Below are 22,563 nucleotides of genomic sequence, written 5' to 3'. Positions count from 1 at the left end.
ACATACTTTTTGGTCATGTCTATGAATTTGAGAGTGGTTACATTTCTCCAGCCCCAACCCCTTAGCTTTTTACCCAAGTGGTGGGATATGCTTTGTTATTATTTCAACTGCAGATTGCCCCTTTCAAGTTTAAACCCTGAATACACAGGAGTCTTCCATGACTGACTTTGATAACCAAAGCATTAACCTGTCATGAGTACTTTTCATAGAACTCTTTCAGACCTAACAGTGTTGAGCTTCCAGGAGATTTATGTCAGAGCCAACCCAGCAGTCTGTGGTATAGTGACTTCCTGTCTCTGTAGACACTTCCTCCCTTGAACAACACTCTCGCTCTCGCTCTGTGTATTATTAATAGTGTGCCACTCTGGGTGCTATCTTCGGCAGCTGTAGGCAGCCACTTGGCAAGACATTTAACTGGGACATCATTCTAAAAGGGAATTGCACTGCAAGGTTCTATATCTAAACACACCTGTTTTTTTTGCTCTCCATGTGGGGACCAATCAATTGATGTAAATGTACCCTTAACCTAACTTAAACCTAACCCTAATTGTATCCCTACCTCCTAAGCCTAAAATAGCCTTTTTTCCTTGTGGGGACCCACAGGTTGGAATGTTCCTTGTTTTACTATCCTTTTGAGGACTCCTGCTCCCCACAAGGATAGTAAAAACCCCCAAAAACACACAGAGCTGGTGTCAAACCCCTGTAATAAAATCAACCCACTCCCCAAACTCTCCACAGATGATGAAACACAATTTCATGGCAGATGAATTCCGTCAGTACTGTAGGCAGGAACGCGGTGCTGCTGTGATACTCAGCATCAAACCTCAACCCACAGCACTGTTGCTTTCTCTGCTGGGCAGCACCAAGCCTTCTCTCTCTGCAGGGGGCTGAAAATAAAGCAGGGTTCTTTGTGATCTGTCAGTCGCTGTTATTAAAACCAATGTCTAATCACAACAATGATATTGACTTATTGTATTAACTAACCAATGGTGAGTGCTCACTCTTTTTTGCCTTGCTGGTTTTTTATTGCCTGTTTGGAATGGGACAAAATTATTAATACCTCTTGACTTATTCCACATTTTGTTCTGTTACAGCCTGAATTCAAAGTGGATTAAAAAATATATATTATATTAAAGCAATTACATCTGTGAGTCTTTCTGGGTAAGTCTCTAAGTGCTTTCCACACCTGTATTGAGCAGCATTTGCCCATCTATTCTTAAAAAAAATGCTTCAAACTGTCAAATTGGTTGTTGATCATTGTTACACAGCCATTTTCAGGTGTTGCAATAGTTGTAGTACATTTACAGTACCGGTCAAAAAGTTTGGACACACCTACTCATTCAAGGGTTTTTCTTTATTTTTACTATTTTCTACATTGTAGAATAATAGTGAAGACATCACAACTATGAAATAACACATATGGAATCATGTAGTAACCAAAAAAGTGTTAAACAAATCAAAATACATTTATATTTTAGATTCTTCAAAGTAGCCACCCTAACTGCAATGTTTTTGATTCATCCACAGTCATTAAACTCTGTATCTGTCTTAAAGTCACCATTGGCCTCGTGGTGAAATCCCTGAGCGGTTTCCTTCCTCGGCGGCAACTGAGTTAGGAGCTGTGTATCTTTGTAGTGACTGCGTGTATTGATACACCGTCAAAGTGTATTTAATAACTTCATCATGCTCAAAGAGATATTCAATCTTCCAATAGGTGCCCTTTGTGAGGCGTAGGACAACCTCCCTGGTCTTTGTGGTTTTAATCTGTGTTTGAAATTCACTGCTCAACTGAGGGACTTTAAAGATAATTGTATGTGTGGGGTACAGAGATGAGGTAGTCATTCAAAAATCATGTTAGACACTATTATTGCATTATTGAGTCCATGCAACTTATGTGACTTGTTTAGCAAATGTGTACTCCTGAACTAATTTAGGCTTGCCATAACAAAGGGAATGAATACTTATTGACTCAAGACATTTCAGCTTTTCATTTTTAAATAATTTGTAAAAATTTGTAAAAACCATAATTCCACTTTGACTTCACGTATTGTGTGTGAATCCATTTGAAATTCAGGCTGTAACACAACAAAATGTGGAAAAAGTCAAGGGGTGTGAATCATTGTTTAACCTGTTGCTTCTAGCACTGGTAGTCCTTGTGGTAATGTTCTTTCTCTACGCTCTCTACTTCTGCAGGTCATTATCAAGCAGGAGCCGGGGGAGGTTCCCACTCAGCATCAGCAGCAGATGGTTTCCTCGGTAACGGCAGCCCAGCAGACTGCCGCCGCAGCAACGCAGCAATTTGTCGCAGTGAAGGGAGGCCACGTGATCTCCATGTCGCCACAGAAACAGACAGGAGGGGCCAGCGGGGCAGGGGCTCCACCCAGCAAGGTATCAGACAGAAATACACGGACACATACACACACACACACACACTTGAACTTCTAGTCATGGCTCATCATATGTAACTACTGCTATACACACCTTTTCTATTCACATACTGTCTATCACTTACATACATATATTCCACACTCTGGTCCGGAAGCTAATTTCCTGTACTTCTATCCATTTTGCCATGTGGTTTTGTACTGTATATTTAAATACCGTATTCTCGACATAGCTCATTCTAATATTTCTACTACTGTACATTGCGTTTAATGATACTGTTTATACTCACCGCATATTTATAATATAATAGCTCACTCTATATCTACTGCTGTACATATCATTCTTAGTATGTCTAGTGCAAATTCACCCTGTGCAGATACGTATAGATTTCATTTCGATTACTCTTACAGGGCTATTTGGGTTGTTATTTGGATTCATTCCGACATTTATTGATTTATAAAAAAAATGGTATTTTGTTTATGTACTTGTTTGATATTGTACTGCTTTGTTAGGCGCAAATAACATAATCATTTCGCTGCACCCGCTTTAACATCTGATAAAATGAACATCGTTTTGATTTGACATGCACACACACAGAGATGGTTCACAGCCAGTGAGCACAGTATCAGAGAGCAAAAGCTTTGAACTGTAAAACTATATTTCCAATGTTCCCCCCTCTCCAGGTTCTGGGTATCCCCGTAGGCTCCGCCCTCCAGGCAGCGGTGAAGCAGGTGGCCATCAGCAGCGGACAGATCCTGGTTGCCACGGGTAACCCCTCCGTTTCCAAGGTGATCGGCGGGAAGCAGGTGGTCGCCCAGGGCGTCGCCAAGGCCATCGTCAGCGGAGCGGCTGGTAGCATCGTGGGTCAGCAGGTTGTGGCTAAGGCAACGGGGGCTGCAGGGGGAACAGGAAAGAGCGGAGGTGAGGATCACTTCACTTTTGTTCGTTCACACGCATACAAACATTGGGAAAAGGTGCCTGTTTATCTGAGACATGCAGACACGTAAACACAAACAAACACTCTTGACAGACAAACTCTCTCCCCCCTCTCTCTCTCTCCACAGTGATGGCTACCCTCCAGCTGCCAGCCAACAACCTGGCCAACCTTGCCAACCTGCCCCCGGGCACCAAGCTGTACCTCACCACCAACAGCAAGAACCCATCAGGGAAGGGCAAGCTGCTGCTCATTCCCCAGGGAGCCATCCTCAGAGCTTCCAACTCAGCAGGTAACACACACACACACCTCATTATCCTTACCAACTCCTCTCCTTTCATTTCCTATTTTCTTCTTCCTCTCCGACCCCATCCTTGTATCCAATCCAGTTTGTCACATAAACAAACCCCCACTGAATAGTGAATATGCCATGGTGTTTTTCACCTCTTTGGTGTATGAATGCAGGTTTTGTAGGTGTTTATGTCTGTATAGGATAGCAGTCTCTAGGTAACGGGTTTTCCAACCCTGTTCCTGGAGAGGTACCCTCCTGTAGGTTTTCACTCCATCCCCAGTTGTAACTAACCTGATTCAGCTTATCAAACAGCTTATTATTAGAATCAGGTGTGCTAGATTACGGTTGGAGTGAACCTACAGGATGGTAGCTCTCCACGAACAGGGTTGGAGAGCCCCGCTCTAGGCGTATTATGCTGAAGCATGTCTATCTCTGTGTGTGTTTGTGTCTCTGTGTGAGAGCAGTCTCTGGGTGTATTATCAGGGATTTGTCTGCCATTGAAATCCTTGGACGGGCTGGGAAAATGATTTTAGTGTTAACTAAAACGACTAAAACCAGTGGTGTAGTGCCGGAGAAGTGGGTATACTCAAACTGCCCCCCCCCGGCGAAGGAAAGGGGGATACCTAGTCAGTTGTCCAACTGAATGTATTCAACTGAAATGTGTCTTCCGCATTTAACCCAACCCGTCTGAATCAGAGAGGTGCGGGGGGCTGCCTTAATCGACATCCAGGGCACCCTGTGTGAAAAATTATATGAGAAACAGTGACATAAACTCTGAATGACCTAAAATGATAAATCCCATTTTGGTCTTTCACAGTCAGGTCAACCCAAGCTGTACTGAGCAAGTAGGCTAATAGTAGGCCTACTATTGAAACAGATAAATTAGGCTGTCAACTGAGTGAGAAAGTCACAGGTTTCTACTTTTCCATTACATTTTATTTAAAAAATGCACAGCAATGCTTAAACCACATCAGGAGACCACTTTTGAGGTCTGGGAAAAATCAAATAAATGTCAATTTTTTTAGTGTAGTTACCCTTCAATTGAAGTGAGCAGGCACAGAACACTGTTGTATGGTAAGCGACGTTTCTGTAGCACATGAGTTTGCAAAACAAATGGCCACTGGATTGATGCAAGTAATCATGATATCATTCTGCCAGGTAGGCATAGGCTACTTTGTAGCTAATTAACATTTAATTGGGAAGGTTTTTGGGAAAGCCTTTCCATCTACCAGAAGATGGATAGGCCTATCGTTAGCATCGCTATATTTTTCCTGTTCCTTAATTTTTTTTAAACCTGGATGTTTTACTTCATATTATGAGGTGTGTCTTACCCACCGTAGAAACACGGAGGCAATTATTTTATGAAGACTTCCTCAAATGCGTTCTCCTGTTATATTGGTTTTCTTTCAACGTTCTTTCATTTTCTAGCAGCCAAAGGCATTATCCTAGTCATATAAGAAACCCCATGATGTTGCATCTTTAGATCTCACCAATTTCGAACGGATATTTCCATCTCTGTCCATGAGGCCGCACTCGTTTGCAGTGAGCAAATTGCATTTGGGAGCATTCGCCCGTAGGCCTACCGCTGTGTGCACATGGCTGCGCATAAAATGTGAATAGATGATCGTTTATCATAATTCTAAGCGAAACATTCTGATCTGTTCCATCGGCCTTATTAATTGATACGGCGTATACCTCCACTACACTACTTTGATACACATTGTGGGGATTCAGAAGTGAGTATACGCGATTCCCGCTGAAAAATAAGTGGTTGTATACCCTCCACTACACCACTGACTAAAACCAGATATAACGTACGTTGAAAAGATAATGGACCTATATACACTGCTCAAAAAATAAAGGGAACACTTAAACAACACAATGTAACTCCAAGTCAATCACACTTCTGTGAAATCAAACTGTCCACTTAGGAAGCAACACTGATTGACAATAAATTTCACATGCTGTTGTGCAAATGGAATAGACAAAAGGTGGAAATTATAGGCAATTAGCAAGACACCCCCAATAAAGGAGTGGTTCTGCAGGTGGTGACCACAGACCACTTCTCAGTTCCTATGCTTCCTGGCTGATGTTTTGGTCACTTTTGAATGTTGGCGGTGCTTTCACTCTAGTGGTAGCATGAGACAGAGTCTACAACTCACACAAGTGGCTCAGGTAGTGCAGCTCATCCAGGATGGCACATCAATGCGAGCTGTGGCAAGAAGGTTTGCTGTGTCTGTCAGCGTAGTGTCCAGAGCATGGAGGCGCTACCAGGAGACAGGCCAGTACATCAGGAGACGTGGAGGAGGCCGTAGGAGGGCAACAACCCAGCAGCAGGACTGCTACCTCCGCCTTTGTGCAAGGAGGAGCACTGCCAGAGCCCTGCAAAATGACCTCCAGCAGGCCACAAATGTGCATGTGTCAGCATATGGTCTCACAAGGGGTCTGAGGATCTCATCTCGGTACCTAATGGCAGTCAGGCTACCTCTGGCGAGCACATGGAGGGCCCCACAAAGAAATGCCACCCCACACCATGACTGACCCACCGCCAAACCGGTCATGCTGGAGGATGTTGCAGGCAGCAGAACGTTCTCCACGGCGTCTCCAGACTCTGTCACGTCTGTCACATGTGCTCATGTGCTCAGTGTGAACCTGCTTTCATCTGTGAAGAGCACAGGGCGCCAGTGGCGAATTTGCCAATCTTGGTGTTCTCTGGCAAATGCCAAACGTCCTGCACGGTGTTGGGCTGTAAGCACAACCCCCACCTGTGGACGTCGGGCCCTCATACCACCCTCATGGAGTCTGTTTCTGACCATTTGAGCAGACACATGCACATTTGTGGCCTGCTGGAGGTCATTTTGCAGGGCTCTGGCAGTGCTCCTCCTTGCACAAAGGCGGAGGTAGCGGTCCTGCTACCTCAATGCACCTTTTGTCTATTCCATTTGCACAACAGCATGTGAAATTTATTGTCAATCAGTGTTGCTTCCTAAGTGGACAGTTTGATTTCACAGAAGTGTGATTGACTTGGAGTTACATTGTGTTGTTTAAGTGTTCCCTTTATTTTTTTGAGCAGTGTATTTTTTATTAATCTTTGAGAACTAACAATCACCTAAATAAAAGCTAGACAGTCAGGGAGAATTGAAAATAACCAAAGCAAGAAATTTAGCAGTATAAAGCATTAGCCATGGCAAAATGCAGGGAATTAGCTTAATTTTCTGTGTAGAATTACAGGACATGTTCTCTATAGCCGGGCCGTCCGTGCCCACCACCTAAGCCCTTTTTTTATCCAGAAAGAATCCTGTATTATGCTGAACCATGTCTGTTTATGTGTGTGCAGGTCAGCAATCCCAGGGCAGCTCCTCTACAGGCTCTGGCTCCCAGACCCCCACCTCCTCATCCAGCAGCCTGCCCTCTAACCTCTCCTACACATCATACATCCTCAAACAGACCCCACAGGTACACACAAAGGCGCACACACACACACACATACACGCACAGGGGTGCACAAACACACACACACATACACGCACAGGTGTGCACGCACACACACACATTCGTCCTCACAGACCCTGCAGGTACACACACACACACATACGTGTACACCTCCTCAAATAGACCACACTGATAATCACATCTTCTCACTCTCTCTCTGTTCACCCTTTTATCCTCTTCGAATAATCATTGAGTGAAACAAGCTGCTGCCTTTCATGTCTAATTCTTGTGGAGAGTCTCATGTCATGCTCAGAGTAGAATAAAAGTACTCTCTTCAGTCTCTCAAATCCATCACACTCGTTAATTTTAAAGACTACTTGCTAGCGGATTTTTTGTTCCTAAAGAATACATTTTTACTGTTTTGTGTTCATGAAGGCTGGGATTTTCCTTTTGAAAAGTCTGTCTTTAGTATTCCGGTAGTGATTATTTGAAGACTTTTCCCTTTATAAAGTACATTCTCTGTGGGTAATTTACTTTAGTAAAGCCTATCTTTAGTATTTCAGTAGTGATTGAGCCTGCTGCTAGCTATATCCCTGAAGTAGATACATTCATTATCGAGCCATTGATCCAGCTCTTAACTCTAGAACAATGCCGTCTCCAACAACTATCTAATGAAGTATGTGCGTCCTCTCTTCCTCCCACCTGAAAACCTAAATCTGGGGCAGAGATCATTTCATGTCAGCGCTCGCTGTTCTCACTCTCACGTCAGTCGAACCTTTGGGAAAACCTTTAGCCTTTGCCATCGGGGCGCCTGCAGAGAGTGCGGACACATTTAGACCTCCTCTTCCTTTCCACCGTTCCACTGGTCGGTAGCAGCAAATGAATGTCACCAATCACACACTTGCGCATGCACACATTTGCGAGTGTTTGTGTACACATACACACACACACCGCTCCTACATCCTTAAACAGCCTAACTAAAGAAATCACCCGCCCCTGTTATCTGCCTCCCTAACTGCTGACTAATTGTGCCAAAGAGGATGTTCAAATGTATCAACCACAATGTGCCACCCATTCATCCCACCAACCCTTATTCCCAAACTGTTGAATAAACCAATTCATTAACAACAAATAAATGTTACCATCCCCCTCCATACTTCTAAACTTTTCAAGAAAAGCTCTAACAAAAGCTCTCAGATGGTATTGTAAAACCCATTGCTGTTGATATTATCTTTTGGTGTCGTATCGACCAAGCTGTTTCTGATTGATCTTTTCCAGGGCACGTTTCTGGTTGGCCAGCCGGCGTCGCAGGGAGTGGGGAAGCAGGGCGCGGCCAGTTCCACAGGTCACGTAGTGTCGTCCCCTGCGACCATCACCCAGCAGGCCATCCGTGTCACAGCGGGTCAGAAGGCTGCCATCCTGGCTCAGGTCAGTACTGTCTAGACACAAAATGGTGGACAGGTATAGCCTGTCCGCCATAGCCATAGTTACTTACACTATAGCCATAGTTACTTCTGGGGAGACATGCAAGTTAGTGGTCATATAAGTTGTATAACAGAGCTTGACATTCAGGGCTGCCCGCTGGCACGGAAACATCTGCCGAGCTCACCGGGCAAGTTAATCAAGCTTTCATATGGCCCGCTTGGGCCCGTACATTTTCAAACTCCAAACCAGAAAAAAAGTATATATATTTAATCCTTCACAATATTCCTGATATCTGATGCCTCACACTTGTTATCAACCAGAATTCGTCAAGTATGTCAAAGCCTTCCGTCTTGAGTGAGCCCCGCCAGTAGTCCTAGATACGCCAGAACCATCTCAGCGGAGACGGGAAGCCCATCAATTCACAGCATGCTCATTTAAGTCCTCCACCTCCTTTTCAGTCATTTTTCATATCAGTCACAGCAATGTCATTATTAGCTGCTTGCTTGTCAAGACATGAACATTATTTACACTAATCACTTTTTGGTTAAATACATAAATAAATAAAAATGAATATTGTAATAATGCTATTCTGTAGTCAACATAATTGTTAAAAAATTTAAAAAAGATTAATTCCCAATGCTGTTAATGAGCTACGTTGTTTATTTATGAGCTGAATATCAACTGTCGGCTGTAAAGAGCGCTCAACTCTTCACACTGCTGATTGCTGTGCAGAGACAAATGTGCTCTAATAAGGCCAGTCACTGCGCAACATTCCTAAATTCAATCTCAGGGAAAAAGACAACAGTTTTGATGACAATTATTGAAAAGAGCAGGATCCCAGCTTTTAAGTGCTGTTAGATTTCTTTATCAACTCAAATGTTTGCGCAATTGGCATCGTTTTTACAATCTCTGTGTCTAGCATGACAATATAAAAGATTACTGCGTGTAGTGCGTCGGCCAATCGAAAGCATAAACTTGCCAGTATATATTTTTTTAGAACATTAAACAAGAAACAATGATATTTAGAGGCTGTGATCTAGCTAACGATTAGCCCTTTGTGGTAAACAATGCAGGGGAGCAACCCCATGCTTCAGCCAAGTAGCCACCATGCTGCATCAGACAGGTGATGATGCTAATTACTAAAATAGCACACCTGCCTGATACGAACCATGTACAGGGCCTAAAGATATTGCTTTTCATCTTAATGGGCTCATTTCTCAAATCAAATCTAATCAAATTTTATTTGTCACATACACATGGTTAGCAGATGTTAATGCGAGTGTAGTGAAATGCTTGTGCTTCTAGTTCCGACAATGCAGTAATAACCAACGAGTAATCTAACCTAACAATTCCACAACTACTACCTTATACACACACAAGTGTAAAGGGATAAAGAATATGTACATAAAGATATATGAATGAGTGATGGTACAGAACGGCATAGGCAAGATGCAGTAGATGGTATAGAGTACTGTATATACATATGAGATGAGTAATGTAGGGTTTATAAACATAAAGTGGCATAGTTTAAAGTGGTTAGTGATACATGTATTACATAAAGATGGCAAGATGCAGTAGATGATATAGAGTACAGTATATACATATACATATGAGATGAGAAATGCAGGGTATGTAAACATTATATTAAGTGGCATTGTTTAAAGTGGCTAGTGATAAATCTTTACATACATTTCCATCAATTCCCATTATTAAAGTGGCTGGAGTTGAGTCAGTATGTTGGCAGCAGCCACTAAATGTTAGTGGTGGCTGTTTAACAGTCTGATGGCCTTGAGATAGAAGCTGTTTTTCAGTCTCTCGGTTCCTGCTTTGATGCATCTGTACTGACCTCGCCTTCTGGATGATAGCGGGGTGAACAGGCAGTGGCTCGGGTGGTTGTTGTCCTTGATGATCTTTATGGCCTTCCTGTGACATCGGGTGGTGTAGGTGTCCTGGAGGGCAGGTAGTTTGCCCCCGGTGATGCATTGTGCAGATCTCACTACCCTCTGGAGAGCCTTACGGTTGTGGGCGGAGCAGTTGCCGTACCAGGCGGTGATACAGCCCGACAGGATGCTCTCGATTGTGCATCTGTAGAAGTTTGTGAGTGCTTTTGGTGACAAGCCGAATTTCTTCAGCTGCTGCGCCTTCTTCACAACGCTGTCTGTGTGGGTGGACCAATTCGGTTTGTCTGTGATGTGTACGCCGAGGAACTTAAAACTTACTACCCTCTCCACTACTGTCCCGTCGATGTGGATAGGGGGGTGCTCCCTCTGCTGTTTCCTGAAGTCCACAATCATCTCCTTTGTTTTGTTGATGTTGAGTGTGAGGTTATTTTCCTGACACCACACTCCGAGGGCCCTCACCTCCTCCCTGTAGGCCGTCTCGTCGTTGTTGGTAATCAAGCCTACCACTGTAGTGTCGTCCGCAAACTTTATGATTGAGTTGGAGGCGTGCATGGCCACGGAGTCGTGGGTGAACAGGGAGTACAGGAGAGGGCTCAGAACACACCCTTGTGGGGCCCCAGTGTTGAGGATCAGCGGGGTGGAGATGTTGTTACCTACCCTCACCACCTGGGGGCGGCCCGTCAGGAAGTCCAGTACCCAGTTGCACAGGGCGGGGTCGAGACCCAGGGTCTCGAGCTTGATGACGAGTTTGGAGGGTACTATGGTGTTAAATGCTGAGCTGTAGTCGATGAACATCATTCTCACATAGGTATTCCTCTTGTCCAGATGGGTTAGGGCCGTGTGCAGTGTTGCGATTGCGTTGTCTGTGGACCTATTGGGTCGGTAAGCAAATTGGAGTGGGTCTAGGGTGTCAGGTAGGGTGGAGGTGATATGGTCCTTGACTAATCTCTCAAAGCACTTCATGATGACGGAAGTGAGTGCTACGGGGCAGTAGTCGTTTAGCTCAGTTACCTTAGCTTTCTTGGGAACAGGAACAATGGTGGCCCTCTTGAAGCATGTGGGAACAGCAGACTGGGATAAGGATTGATTGAATATGTCCGTAAACACACCAGCCAGCTGGTCTGCGCATGCTCTGAGGACGCGGCTGGGAATGCCGTCTGGGCCTGCAGCCTTGCGAGGGTTAACACGTTTAAATGTTTTACTCACCTCGGCTGCAGTGAAGGAGAGCCCGCAGGTTTTGGTAGCGGGCCGTGTCAGTGGCACTGTATTGTCCTCAAAGCGAGCCTAAAAGTTATTTAGTCTGTCTGGGAGCAAGACATCCTGGTCCGCGACGGGGCTGGTTTTCTTTTTGTAATCCGTGATTGACTGTAGACCCTGCCACATACCTCTTGTGTCTGAGCTGTTGAATTGCGACTCTACTTTGTCTCTATACTGGCACTTAGCTTGTTTGATTGCCTTGCGGGGGGAATAGCTACACTGTTTGTATTCGGTCATGTTTCCGGTCACCTTGCCCTGGTTAAAAGCAGTGGTTCGTGCTTTCAGTTTTGCGCGAATGCTGCCATCAATCCACGGTTTCTGGTTTGGGAATGTTTTAATCGTTGCTGTGGGTATTACGTCGCAGATGCACTTTCTAATGAACTCGCTCACCGAATCAGCGTATTCGTCAATGTTGTTGTTGGACGCAATGCGGAACATATCCCAATCCACGTGATCGAAGCAGTCTTGAAGCGTGGAATCAGATTGGTCGGACCAGCGTTGAACAGACCTGAGCGCGGGAGCTTCTTGTTTTAGTTTCTGTTTGAAGGCTGGAAGCAACAAAATGGAGTCGTGGTCAGCTTTTCCGAAAGGAGGGCGGGGGAGGGCCTTATATGCGTCGCGGAAGTTAGAATAACAATGATCCAGGGTTTTACCAGCCCTGGTAGCACAATCGATATGCTGATAGAATTTAGGGAGTTTTGTTTTCAGATTAGCCTTGTTAAAATCCCCAGCTACGATGAATGCAGCCTCAGGGTGTGTGGTTTCCAGTTTACATAGAATCAGATAAAGTTCGTTCAGGGCCATCGATGTGTCTGCTTGGGGGGGAATATATACGGCTGTGATTATAATCGAAGAGAATTCCCTTGGTAGATAATGCGGTCGACATTTGATTGTGAGGAATTCTAAGTCAGGTGAGCAGAATGACTGGGCTCATTTCTGGAGATCGATGTCTGAGCCCCTGCGGAAATCCAATTAGCATAATACAAAAATCCCCACAAAATCCCCATAGAAGTAAGCTAGAGATATCCTTTTTTTTTATGTGTCTCAATCCACCGCATCCGCCTATGTCGCACTTCCTGCATCTGCGGTGAAAGATGACAGAGCTAGAGTGGTGTTTGTCAGACCATGAGACAGCTCGAAAATTGGTCTTCTCACAAAGTTGTCTGTAGCGTCCGAATGGTTTGGCCTCCAAACAAACTACTCTCACGAACACAATAGTGTTCTCCATTTGGTTCTATGACCCCCACAAGCGTCTTGGTACTCGTCTGAAGTCGGTACAGCCGATCTGCCAACTTCTGTCTGTTGCGTCCGAACAGTTTGAGCAGTTTGAGCTACACACTGACCCCTCTGTGGAAAGGTGAGACTCTCTCAAACACGTACCGTTCCAGTCAATAGTTTGGTCACACCTACTCATTCATGGGTTTTTCTTTATTTTTACTATTTTCTACATTGTAGAATAGTAGTGAAGACATCAAAACTATGAAATAACACATATGGAATCATGTGGTAACCAAATAAAGTGTTAAACAAATCAAAATATATTTTATATTTGAGATTCTTCAAAGTAGCCACCCTTTGCCTTGATGACAGCTTTGCACACTTTTGGCATTCCCTTATTCTTTGCTAATTTATTTTTCAACTTGATTGTAGTCCACCTGTGGTAAATTTAATTGATTTGACATGATTTGGAAAGGCACACACCTGTCTATATAGTTGACAGTGCATGTCAGAGCAAAAACCAAGCCATGAGGTCGAAGAAATTGTCCTTAGAGCTCCGAGACAGGATTTTGTTGATGGACAGATCTGGGGAAAAGTACCAAAAAGTATGTTGTTAGCATTGAAGGTCCACTAGGTCCCCTTCATAATTATTAAATGGAAGCAGTTTAAAACCACAAAGACTCTTCCTAGAGCTGGCCACCCGGCATTACTGAGCAATCGGGGGAGAAGTGGTTTAGTCAGGGAGGTAACCAAGAACCCGATGGTTCTGACAGAGCTCCAGAGTTCCTCTGTGGAGATGGGAGAACCTTCCAGATGGACAACCATCTCTGCAGCTCTCCACCAATCAGGCCTTTATGGTAGAGTGGCCAGAGGGAAGCCACTCCTCAGTAAAAAGCACATGACAGCCCACTTGGGAGTTTGCCAAAAGGCACCTAAAGACTCTCAGACCATGAGAAACAAGATTCTTTGGTCTGGTAAAAGGTTGAACTCTTTGTCATGAATGCCAAGCGTCACGTCTAGAGGCAACCTGGCACCATCCCTACTGTGAAGCATGGTGATGGCAGCGTCATGTTTTGGGGATGTTTTTCAGTGGCAGGGACTGGGAAACTAGTTATGATCAAGAGAAAGATGAACAGAGCAAAGTATAGAGAGATTCTTGATGAAAACCTGCTCCAGAGCGCTCAGGACCTCAGACTGGGGTGAAGGTTCACCTTCAAACAGAACAACGACCCTAAACACACAGCCAAGACAACGCAGGAGTGTCTCTAAACAAGTCTCTGAATGTCCTTGAGTGGCTCAGCCAGTGCCCACACTTTAACCCGATCAAACATATCTGGAGAGACCTGAAAATAGCTGTGCTGCGATGCTCCCCGTCCAACCTGACAGAGCTTGAGAGGATCTGATGAGAGGAATGGGAGAAACTCCCCAGAAACTCGTCATAACTGTAGACTGTAATCCCTGCCAAAGGTGCTTCAACAAAGTACTGAGTAAAGTGTCTGAATACTTAGTTAAATGTGACATTTCAGTTTTTCACTTTGTCATTATGGGGTATGGTGTGTAGATTGATGAGGGGGGAAAACGATTTAATCGTAACAAAATGTGGAAAAGGTCAAGCGGTCTGAATACCTTCCAAAGGCACTGTATTATGTGACTTGTTAAGCACATTTTTACTCCTGAACTTATTTAGGCTTGCCATACCAAAGGGGTTAAATACTTATTGCCTCAATACTTATTGCCTCAGCTTTTCATTTTTTATGAATTTGTAAAAATGTCTAAAAACACAACAATTTGACATTATATGGTATTGTCAGTGACAAAACAAATCTCAATTTAATCCATTTTAAATTCAGGCTGTAACACAACAAAATGTGGAAAAAGTCAGGGGTGTGAATACTTTCTGAAGGAACTGTATATGTCATCATTGAGAGGGGCGATGGATTTATTTTAGTTTTCCTGACAATTAGTGTATTTTATGGTTAGCTATGATATAAGGTACTCGCCCAGACTGCAATTGAAACATGAAATAACGGCAGACTCGGACAACTTTTTGTGAGTTGCAGTGGGTACACAGTACACACACAGAGATACCTTTTTGTATCTAGGTCACACCATGCATGTTCTGGGGGATAAATCTATAGCCAGCCAACTTTTCTACATCCGTCTATCCTCACACAGGCACAAACATACTGTAGCACAACATGGTGCACTAAAGACATTATTATACCATCGCAGTAATGGTCATTTATATCTAGTAGCTTCAAGAGGATATAAGGGCAGTGATTTAAGCCATAATTTGCATAGATATAGAATACTATACCGTGTTATTAAATGTGTGTTTCTCCAGTAGGTATTATCCTAAAAATAAATGGGACTCATTGAGTAGGCTTTAAAAAGGCATTTCACAAGGGAGTTCTTGTGCGTTTTGCTATGTGTGTGTGTGTTGTCTGTTTTTTTGTTTGCCCTGACTATCAGATTAGTGCTAATAATTATGCCTTTGGCAGTCATCTGAGCTTTAACTTCGGCTAATTATTTCTCTCTCTGTCCCTCTTTCTGTGTTTCCCTCCGTTTAATTGCAAACATTCTCTCATCCTCTCCTCTGCCAGTATATTTTATCATTGCCGTGGTCTGAACTTATGAAGCTATTTAGTATGAAGTCGGGCAGTAGTTATGTCCTCTATGGACATATCGTTTAACTTTTCTTTTTCCTTTTATTGATTAGTCCCTCTTGAAAACAGCAGGTGCAAATACCACTAAACTAAGCTAGTAATTCAATCTAAGTGCCGTTTAAGAGGCCATCCGGTAGGGCCGTGACGGTGATTGAATAACCTTGGAACTGACGGTCATGGATGAAGACAGTCATGAACATAAAATAACTCTCAAAACTGTTTCAATAAGCCTCCATTGATTGTAGGTGCATGTAGATTAGCTTGCCCTAATAACAGGAGTGTTTACTTATGATTGTGAGAACTTGTTTTGCTAACTTAATCCGTCCATTAAACGTTCTGCAGCTCCTCTTTCCAACTTTCCTGTGATGCTCCAGCAGCTAATCTGTTAGATGTGCGGCGATGTAGAGGGCTATAGGCTACGGCACGTCAGTAATAAAATCTTTGATGTGTGGACTTAAAAAAAAAATATATATATATACAATGCACATTTTCATAGCTTACTAGTAAATAAGTACATCGGCGTACTTGAAAAAAAAGGTTGGATGTGTCATTAATTATTCAACAGCAGTCGACAAGGTTGTTCTGGCTCTGAGGCCTATAATGCACTAATGTTGTGTCAAGTAGACAATGCGCCTTAGGCGGGACCAACAAAAATTGCCTGTTAATGCATGTATTAATTAGAGTAATTTACCATTCTCATTCTCGGAGTGGAAACTTTGGTTGCAGCGTTCACAACCTGTTACGCTTGTGAGAAACACGTTTGTGTTTATTTCATACCGTCATTTACTCGCTCCATGTGAGCAATGAGCACGTGTCTGCTGTTGACGGAGCGCGTGCCCCTGAGAACGCGTAGAAGTACCTGCTTCTTCCAAATGTCAAATGTAGGAAAGTGCCCAGCTGCGCTTATCATTCATTTTATCAGTCAACAAAGTCTTTATTTTTTTATTTTAGTATTTGATAATCCTCTCCCCCTCTAATCAGCGTCTCTGATAAATAGGCTATGGATGCATTTGTTTCTATTTTTAATGATTGTCAATTTCATTTTCATACTATAGCATAGCTGTCCCCGTGATACTTTCCGAGTCAATTCATTATCTCATAGCCTACTTTTGGAAAGCCTCAAGTTAGGCCCTGTTTTTTTTCATATGTTTTAAGGAAAGAAGTAAGATCTGCTCTTATGTCTGACATACGCTGGTGGATTTGATTGAGGGTTTGCTTTTACCGGCGGTGTGCGTGTGTGAGTTTGCTGATTCTCTCTATATGTCCATTCAGAAAGTTTGCTAAATGAACCTGTCCGGATCTCTTTAATAAGAATAAAATGCTATTTTCACGATGTGATCTCGTTGAAGAATTATATGCCGCTGCCAATCGAATGACCGCAGCCTCAGGGTTTGTGATAATAATGAAACCATATCAACAAAGTGTAATGGCTCGTTCAACTTTTTATTAAGAAGCATATCTACCGACTGTATTGGGTGAGAGACCATTTGAGAGGACAGCTGTATTAGTGTATGTGTGGAGACTATTGGTGCAGGACAGTGTGTTTGTGCGTGCGCGCGCGCGCCAATCTGTGCTGGTGTTAGCTAGAGGAGAAGAGTCAGCTTACATAACCACAATAGCCATTTTCACCTCTCTCCCAAATGACCCTCCTGTCCTGAGCTCCTCCCTCTGTTCCCTTGGGGCCTTGGCCTGCCTGCCTGGGTATTCACATCATGTGGCGTCACAATACTGGGGCTCAATGCTCTAAATTCTCTGGATTCTATTACAAACGGTTTTGAGTGCATGCTAGAGCTTTTGTGTCGGGTGTGTTTGTTCACGCTAAGTGCAGCTCGTTTGAGGACAGATCTGCCTCATGTCAGTCAGAAACAGCAGAGAAACACGGTGTAGATCACATAGATCTCTCTCAATGTAGAGCAGGAGTACTTGTGGAATTTACTATTGAACGATTGTCTCTAATTAGGCATTGTCTATTTTCTCGATTAAACATTGATAATATTGTCCTGCACCTTTTCCTATATGCTACACAGGGCACTTCCTGTAAGTTATAAGAATGTAGAATCAATAAAGTTATATATAATTTATTTGTGTGGACTGTATGTTGATTGACAGGCGCTGGGCGGGTCCCAGGTGAAGCTGTCTGATGGCTCAGTGAAGACGGTAAGCACGGCGACAGCGGCCCACCTGTCCAAGCCGGCCACGACCATGCTCAGGATGACGGGCGGAGTCATCACAGCCGCTAGCTCCAACCCCAGCGCTGTCTCCACCGCCGCTGCCATGGCAACTGCCAGTCAACCGGTGAGTGGCAGGAGTTTGGGGTTACCTCTAAATAGACCCTGAATCAGAACTAGAAACCCTGAATCAGAACTTTATGGAACCAAGAAGCTTCTCTTCCGTGCCTGATCCCCATTTTGGAGCTCCGCTCTTCCGGAACTGTTAATTAGAATGTTAGCATTTTGCCAGAGAGAAATGTGTTCCTTTGTTTCAGCTAGAACTCCCTAAACCCAATGGCCTAGCTTGATCAGTCCGCCTCTTAATTACAATGAATGGGATTTATCATTTATCAGCACAGGGCGGTGGACCCTAACATATTATGAAAGAGTTATGAAACTGGAAAGGTGTATTACCCGTAGTCTGTATCATTCTTTCTCTCTAAAAAGTTGTTTTTGTCAGTGTATTTATTTCATACACAGACTGAAACCATGTGGTGATATTTCGGGCAATAAAACTGTGTGAATCTGTCTGTTTGTGTCTGTGTAACTACATCTTCACGAATGCCAGCTGTTTGTGGTTGTTTGGTTCCAGGTAGCGGAGGTGTCCGTTCAGACCAAACCTGTATCCCACTCTGTCCTGGTGGCAGCCAACCAGGCAGCAGTCATCAACGCCGCAAAGAACGCAAGCGCCGCTAACGCCGTTACCATGGCAAGGAAATCCACAGCGACCGCCGTTACCATGGCAAAGAGCGCCACCGGTTTGGTAACCATGCAGAAGGGTGCCACAGCGCCAACTGTCACCTTGGCAAAGGGTCCCACCACCTCTGGCACAGTTGTGACCGTTGCTAAGAGCATTACCAACATGCACGTCATCAGCATGGCCAAAGGGGCGGGTTCTATGGTAGTGGGTGTGCCCAAGAGCGCCAGCACGACATTGGTCAGTGCGGCATCGCTGTTCAGTGGGATGGTGGCAGGGGGAGGAAAGACTGCTGCTACCTTATCAGGTAGGAAGAGAATAATATCTCTTATGTTGTTTGAGAAAGTGGATTGCTGCTATTTTGGGACAGGTTTCAATTTTTTATCTCAGTAGGATCACCTGTGTAAAAACAAAGGATAGATTTAAAATAAATAGATCATTTAAATGGCCAAATGCCCCATCCAGGCTAAGAGTTGTCTCCTGTGCTCTGGTCTTGTCCAGGTATGCTGAAGATCCACTCTGGCGGGTCCAGCTCCCAGCAGACAGTGCTGACCGTCCCTGCCAACCAGCCCAAACAACTGGGGGTGGGCACGGGCACAGGAGGCGTACAGACCATACACATGCCCGTCAACAAAGGTAAGTCAGTCAGTCCATCCATGGTAAATTATTCCATAATATAGCAATCGATCCATCAGACAATCCAGCGTTTTTCCTGACATGTATTTTTCAGACAGTGACACAAAGGCCCAAAAAAGCATATGACTCTTCTCCAGAGTATCTGACATCTATTGAAATCAATAGAAAACCAGGTAGACAGACTTTCACAGCACCCGCTGAGGACTGGAGAGCAGAAGTCTGTGTGCTGTGGGATTCTACCTATTCCCCAGATCCAGACAAAGTACATGATGTGGGCAGGGCCTGGAGACAGAGAGATGCGTTTCTGTGGGCTGGGGATTAAGTTAGTGCAGCTGGAGAGAGATGGTGGGGTGGGGGGCAGGCATGTTGCGATCTTAAAACTCCTCGCACACAGACACACACACACACAGTGCACCTGAGCTGAAAAATGAACTGGCTCGCACACTGTGTACTGAGGAGGAGGTCTAGCCATCAGCTGAGCTCCAGGCCTACATGTGTGAATATAGAGGTTTTGGTGCGTAGTCATGAGAGACAGAAAAGCAGTCACCTTCACAGCTAAAGTCACTGTTTCATTCATTATACATTCAGTATTCATGCGTTTGTTCTTGTTGTCCCCTCGTTTGTTCTTGGTGTCTGTGTGTGTGTAGTAGTCCAGTACGGCTATGTGTCTAAAGGGCCAGCTCCCAGTAGTAGCTCCACTCCCTCGCCTGGAGTAGGAGTGGCTGCAGCTGGAGTCTCCCCCAGTCCTGCTGCTGCTGCCCAGGCCTCGCCTTCCCCCTCCCTCACCCTGCCCCTGGCCCAAGGTGAGAGGAGCACCATTCGCCTCCCTCTCTCTTGCCTCTCCTTCAACATCCTCCTGTCTCTCCTTCATGCCTCTCTGTGGGTGGCCCTCCCTTAATGCTTCAGTTTCGGCTAGGCCAGCCGAACAAGTTTTCTCGTAAGAGACCTTCGCTTGAAAAACGAGAAAAAAGTGGCAATACTATTGTTTGTCCATTTTGAGACGCCGTAGCCAGCATACACTCAGAATTAATCTAAGATGACTCAAGAAATCCGTCATGAATTTTGACGTTTTTGTCGAGGAGATCTTAGTAACGCAATTTTGCGTCTGACTAGGATGGTGTAGTATTTCTCAAGTGAAAAAATGTACATGCGGGCGAGTCGTCTCAGGCACTTTTATTTTTTAATTTTATTTAACCTTTCTAGCCCCGGCGTTCCGCTAGCGGAACTCCTCCCACATTCCACTGAAAAGGCAGAGCGCGAAATTCAAAAAAATATTTTTTTAGAAATATTTAACTTTCACACATTAACAAGTCCAATACAGCAAATGAAAGATACACATCTTGTGAATCCAGCCAACATGTCCAATTTTTTTAAATGTTTTACAGGGAAAACACAATATATATTTATGTTAGCTCACCAACAAATAGAAAAAAGCACAGACATTTTTCACAGCACAGGTAGCATGCACAAAATCAACCAAACTAACCTAGAACAAACCAAAGAAACCAAGAAACAACTTAATCAGATGACAGTCTTATAACATGTTATACAATAAATCTATGTTTTGTTCAAAAAATTAGCATATTTCAGGTATAAATCATAGTTTACATTGCGGCTACAATCAGAAATTGCACCGAAAGCAGCCAGAATAATTACAGACACCAACGTGACATATCGAAATACTCATCATAAAACATTTCTGAAAAATACATGGTGTATAGCAAATGAAAGACAAAGATCTTGTGAATACAGCCAATATTTCCGATTGTTTAAGTGTTTTACAGCGAAAACACAATATAGCATTATATTAGCTTACTACAATAGCCTACCACACTACCGCATTCATTCATCAAGGCACGTTAGCGATAGCAATAGGCACGTTAGCGTTAGCGAATAAACCAGCAAAATATATTAAATTTCACTAACCTTCATAAACCTTCCTCAGATGACAGTCCTATAACATCAGGTTATACATACACTTATGTTTTGTTCGAAAATGTGCATATTTAGAGCTGAAATCCGTGGTTATACAACGTAGCATAACGTAGCATAACGTGCTAACGTAGCATCTTTTTCCCAGAATGTGCGGATATTTCTATTAGACTCTCACCTATTCTGACCAAATAGCTATTCATAAACATTACAAAAAAATACATGTTGTATAGGAAACGATAGATCCATTAGTTCTTAATGCAATCGCAGTGTTAGAATTCTAAAAATATCTTCATTACGACATAAGACTTAGTTATGGTAAGGGAATAACCAAAACCTGAGCGCAAAGCTACTAGTACACAGTTCGACAGATATATGAAATAGCATCACAAAATGGTTCCTACTTTTGCTGATCTTCCATCAGAATGTTGTATAAGGGGTCCTTTGTCCAGAACCGTCGTTGTTTTGGATTCAGAACGTCCTCTTTCCCTCTTGAATTAGCAAGCACACTGGCCATGCGGTGCTAAACTCTCCAACGTCAACAAAGTCAAACAACGCAACACGCCGAACGTCCCGAATAAAGTTCAATAATCTAATGAAACTATATTGAAAAAACATACTTTAGGATGATATTGTAACATGTATCAAATAAAATCAAAGCCGGAGCTCATATTCGCCCATAACGACGGGTTTCCAGTAGGCAATAACAGGTCCCTCCACGCGCCTTGCAGAAAACAGAAAATGGGTGACACGTTGTTCCAAGAGGGCTTATTCAACGTCAGACAGAGATAATCAACTCATTTTTCCTCTCACTTCCTCTTGACATCCGGGTGAAGGTGTATGACGTGCACGTATAGTCATATAGTCGCGGACCAGGATGTCTTGCTCCCAGACAGGCTAAACAACTTTTTTGCCCGCTTTGAGGACAATACAGTGCCACTGACACGGCCCCCTACCAAAACCTGCGGGCTCTCCTTCACTGCAGCCGAGGTGAGTAAAACATTTAAACGTGTTAACCCTCGCAAGGCTGCAGGCCCAGACGGCATTCCCAGCCGCGTCCTCAGAGCATGCGCAGACCAGCTGGCTGGTGTGTTTACGGACATATTCAATCAATCCTTATCCCAGTCTGCTGTTCCCACATGCTTCAAGAGGGCCACCATTGTTCCTGTTCCCAAGAAAGCTAAGGTAACTGAGCTAAACGACTACCGCCCCGTAGCACTCACTTCCGTCATCATGAAGTGCTTTGAGAGACTAGTCAAGGACCATATCACCTCCACCCTACCGGACACCCTAGACCCACTCCAATTTGCTTACCGACCCAATAGGTCCACAGACGACGCAATCGCAACCACACTGCACACTGCCCTAACCCATCTGGACAAGAGGAATACCCATGTGAGAATGCTGTTCATCGATTACAGCTCAGCATTTAACACCATAGTACCCTCCAAACTCGTCATCAAGCTCGAGACCCTGGGTCTCGACCCCGCCCTGTGCAACTGGGTCCTGGACTTCCTGACGGGCCGCCCCCAGGTGGTGAGGGTAGGTAACAACATCTCCACCCCGCTGATCCTCAAC

At 44.0% G+C, this 22,563-nt stretch overlaps 1 protein-coding gene and 1 long non-coding RNA gene across 3 annotated transcripts in view; one reads left to right on the top strand and one right to left on the bottom strand.

The window, feature by feature from the left end:
- The window catches only part of yeats2 (YEATS domain containing 2), a 74,260-nt gene that overhangs the window by 31,427 nt on the left and 20,270 nt on the right, over window positions 1–22,563 (top strand). The window contains exons 14-22 of one of the 2 annotated variants that reach the window (XM_071377017.1): window positions 2,194–2,388; window positions 3,069–3,306; window positions 3,450–3,611; window positions 6,949–7,067; window positions 8,322–8,471; window positions 17,620–17,805; window positions 18,313–18,724; window positions 18,919–19,053; window positions 19,701–19,856. In XM_071377017.1, coding sequence (XP_071233118.1) covers window positions 2,194–2,388; window positions 3,069–3,306; window positions 3,450–3,611; window positions 6,949–7,067; window positions 8,322–8,471; window positions 17,620–17,805; window positions 18,313–18,724; window positions 18,919–19,053; window positions 19,701–19,856 — 1,753 coding nt within the window. The remainder of the gene's footprint in view (window positions 1–2,193; window positions 2,389–3,068; window positions 3,307–3,449; window positions 3,612–6,948; window positions 7,068–8,321; window positions 8,472–17,619; window positions 17,806–18,312; window positions 18,725–18,918; window positions 19,054–19,700; window positions 19,857–22,563) is intronic. The other variant, XM_071377018.1, reaches the window with a different exon arrangement.
- The window catches only part of LOC139560339 (uncharacterized), a 28,653-nt gene continuing 7,425 nt past the window's right edge, over window positions 1,336–22,563 (bottom strand). The window contains exon 2 of the long non-coding RNA XR_011671918.1: window positions 1,336–3,279. This is a non-coding gene — a long non-coding RNA (uncharacterized lncRNA). The remainder of the gene's footprint in view (window positions 3,280–22,563) is intronic.

This window comes from Salvelinus alpinus, chromosome 30 (genome assembly GCF_045679555.1).
Source record: "Salvelinus alpinus chromosome 30, SLU_Salpinus.1, whole genome shotgun sequence".
Lineage (NCBI taxonomy): Eukaryota > Metazoa > Chordata > Actinopteri > Salmoniformes > Salmonidae > Salvelinus > Salvelinus alpinus.
Note: the sequence above shows the minus strand (reverse complement) of the source record. Positions and strands in the feature narration are given on the sequence as shown.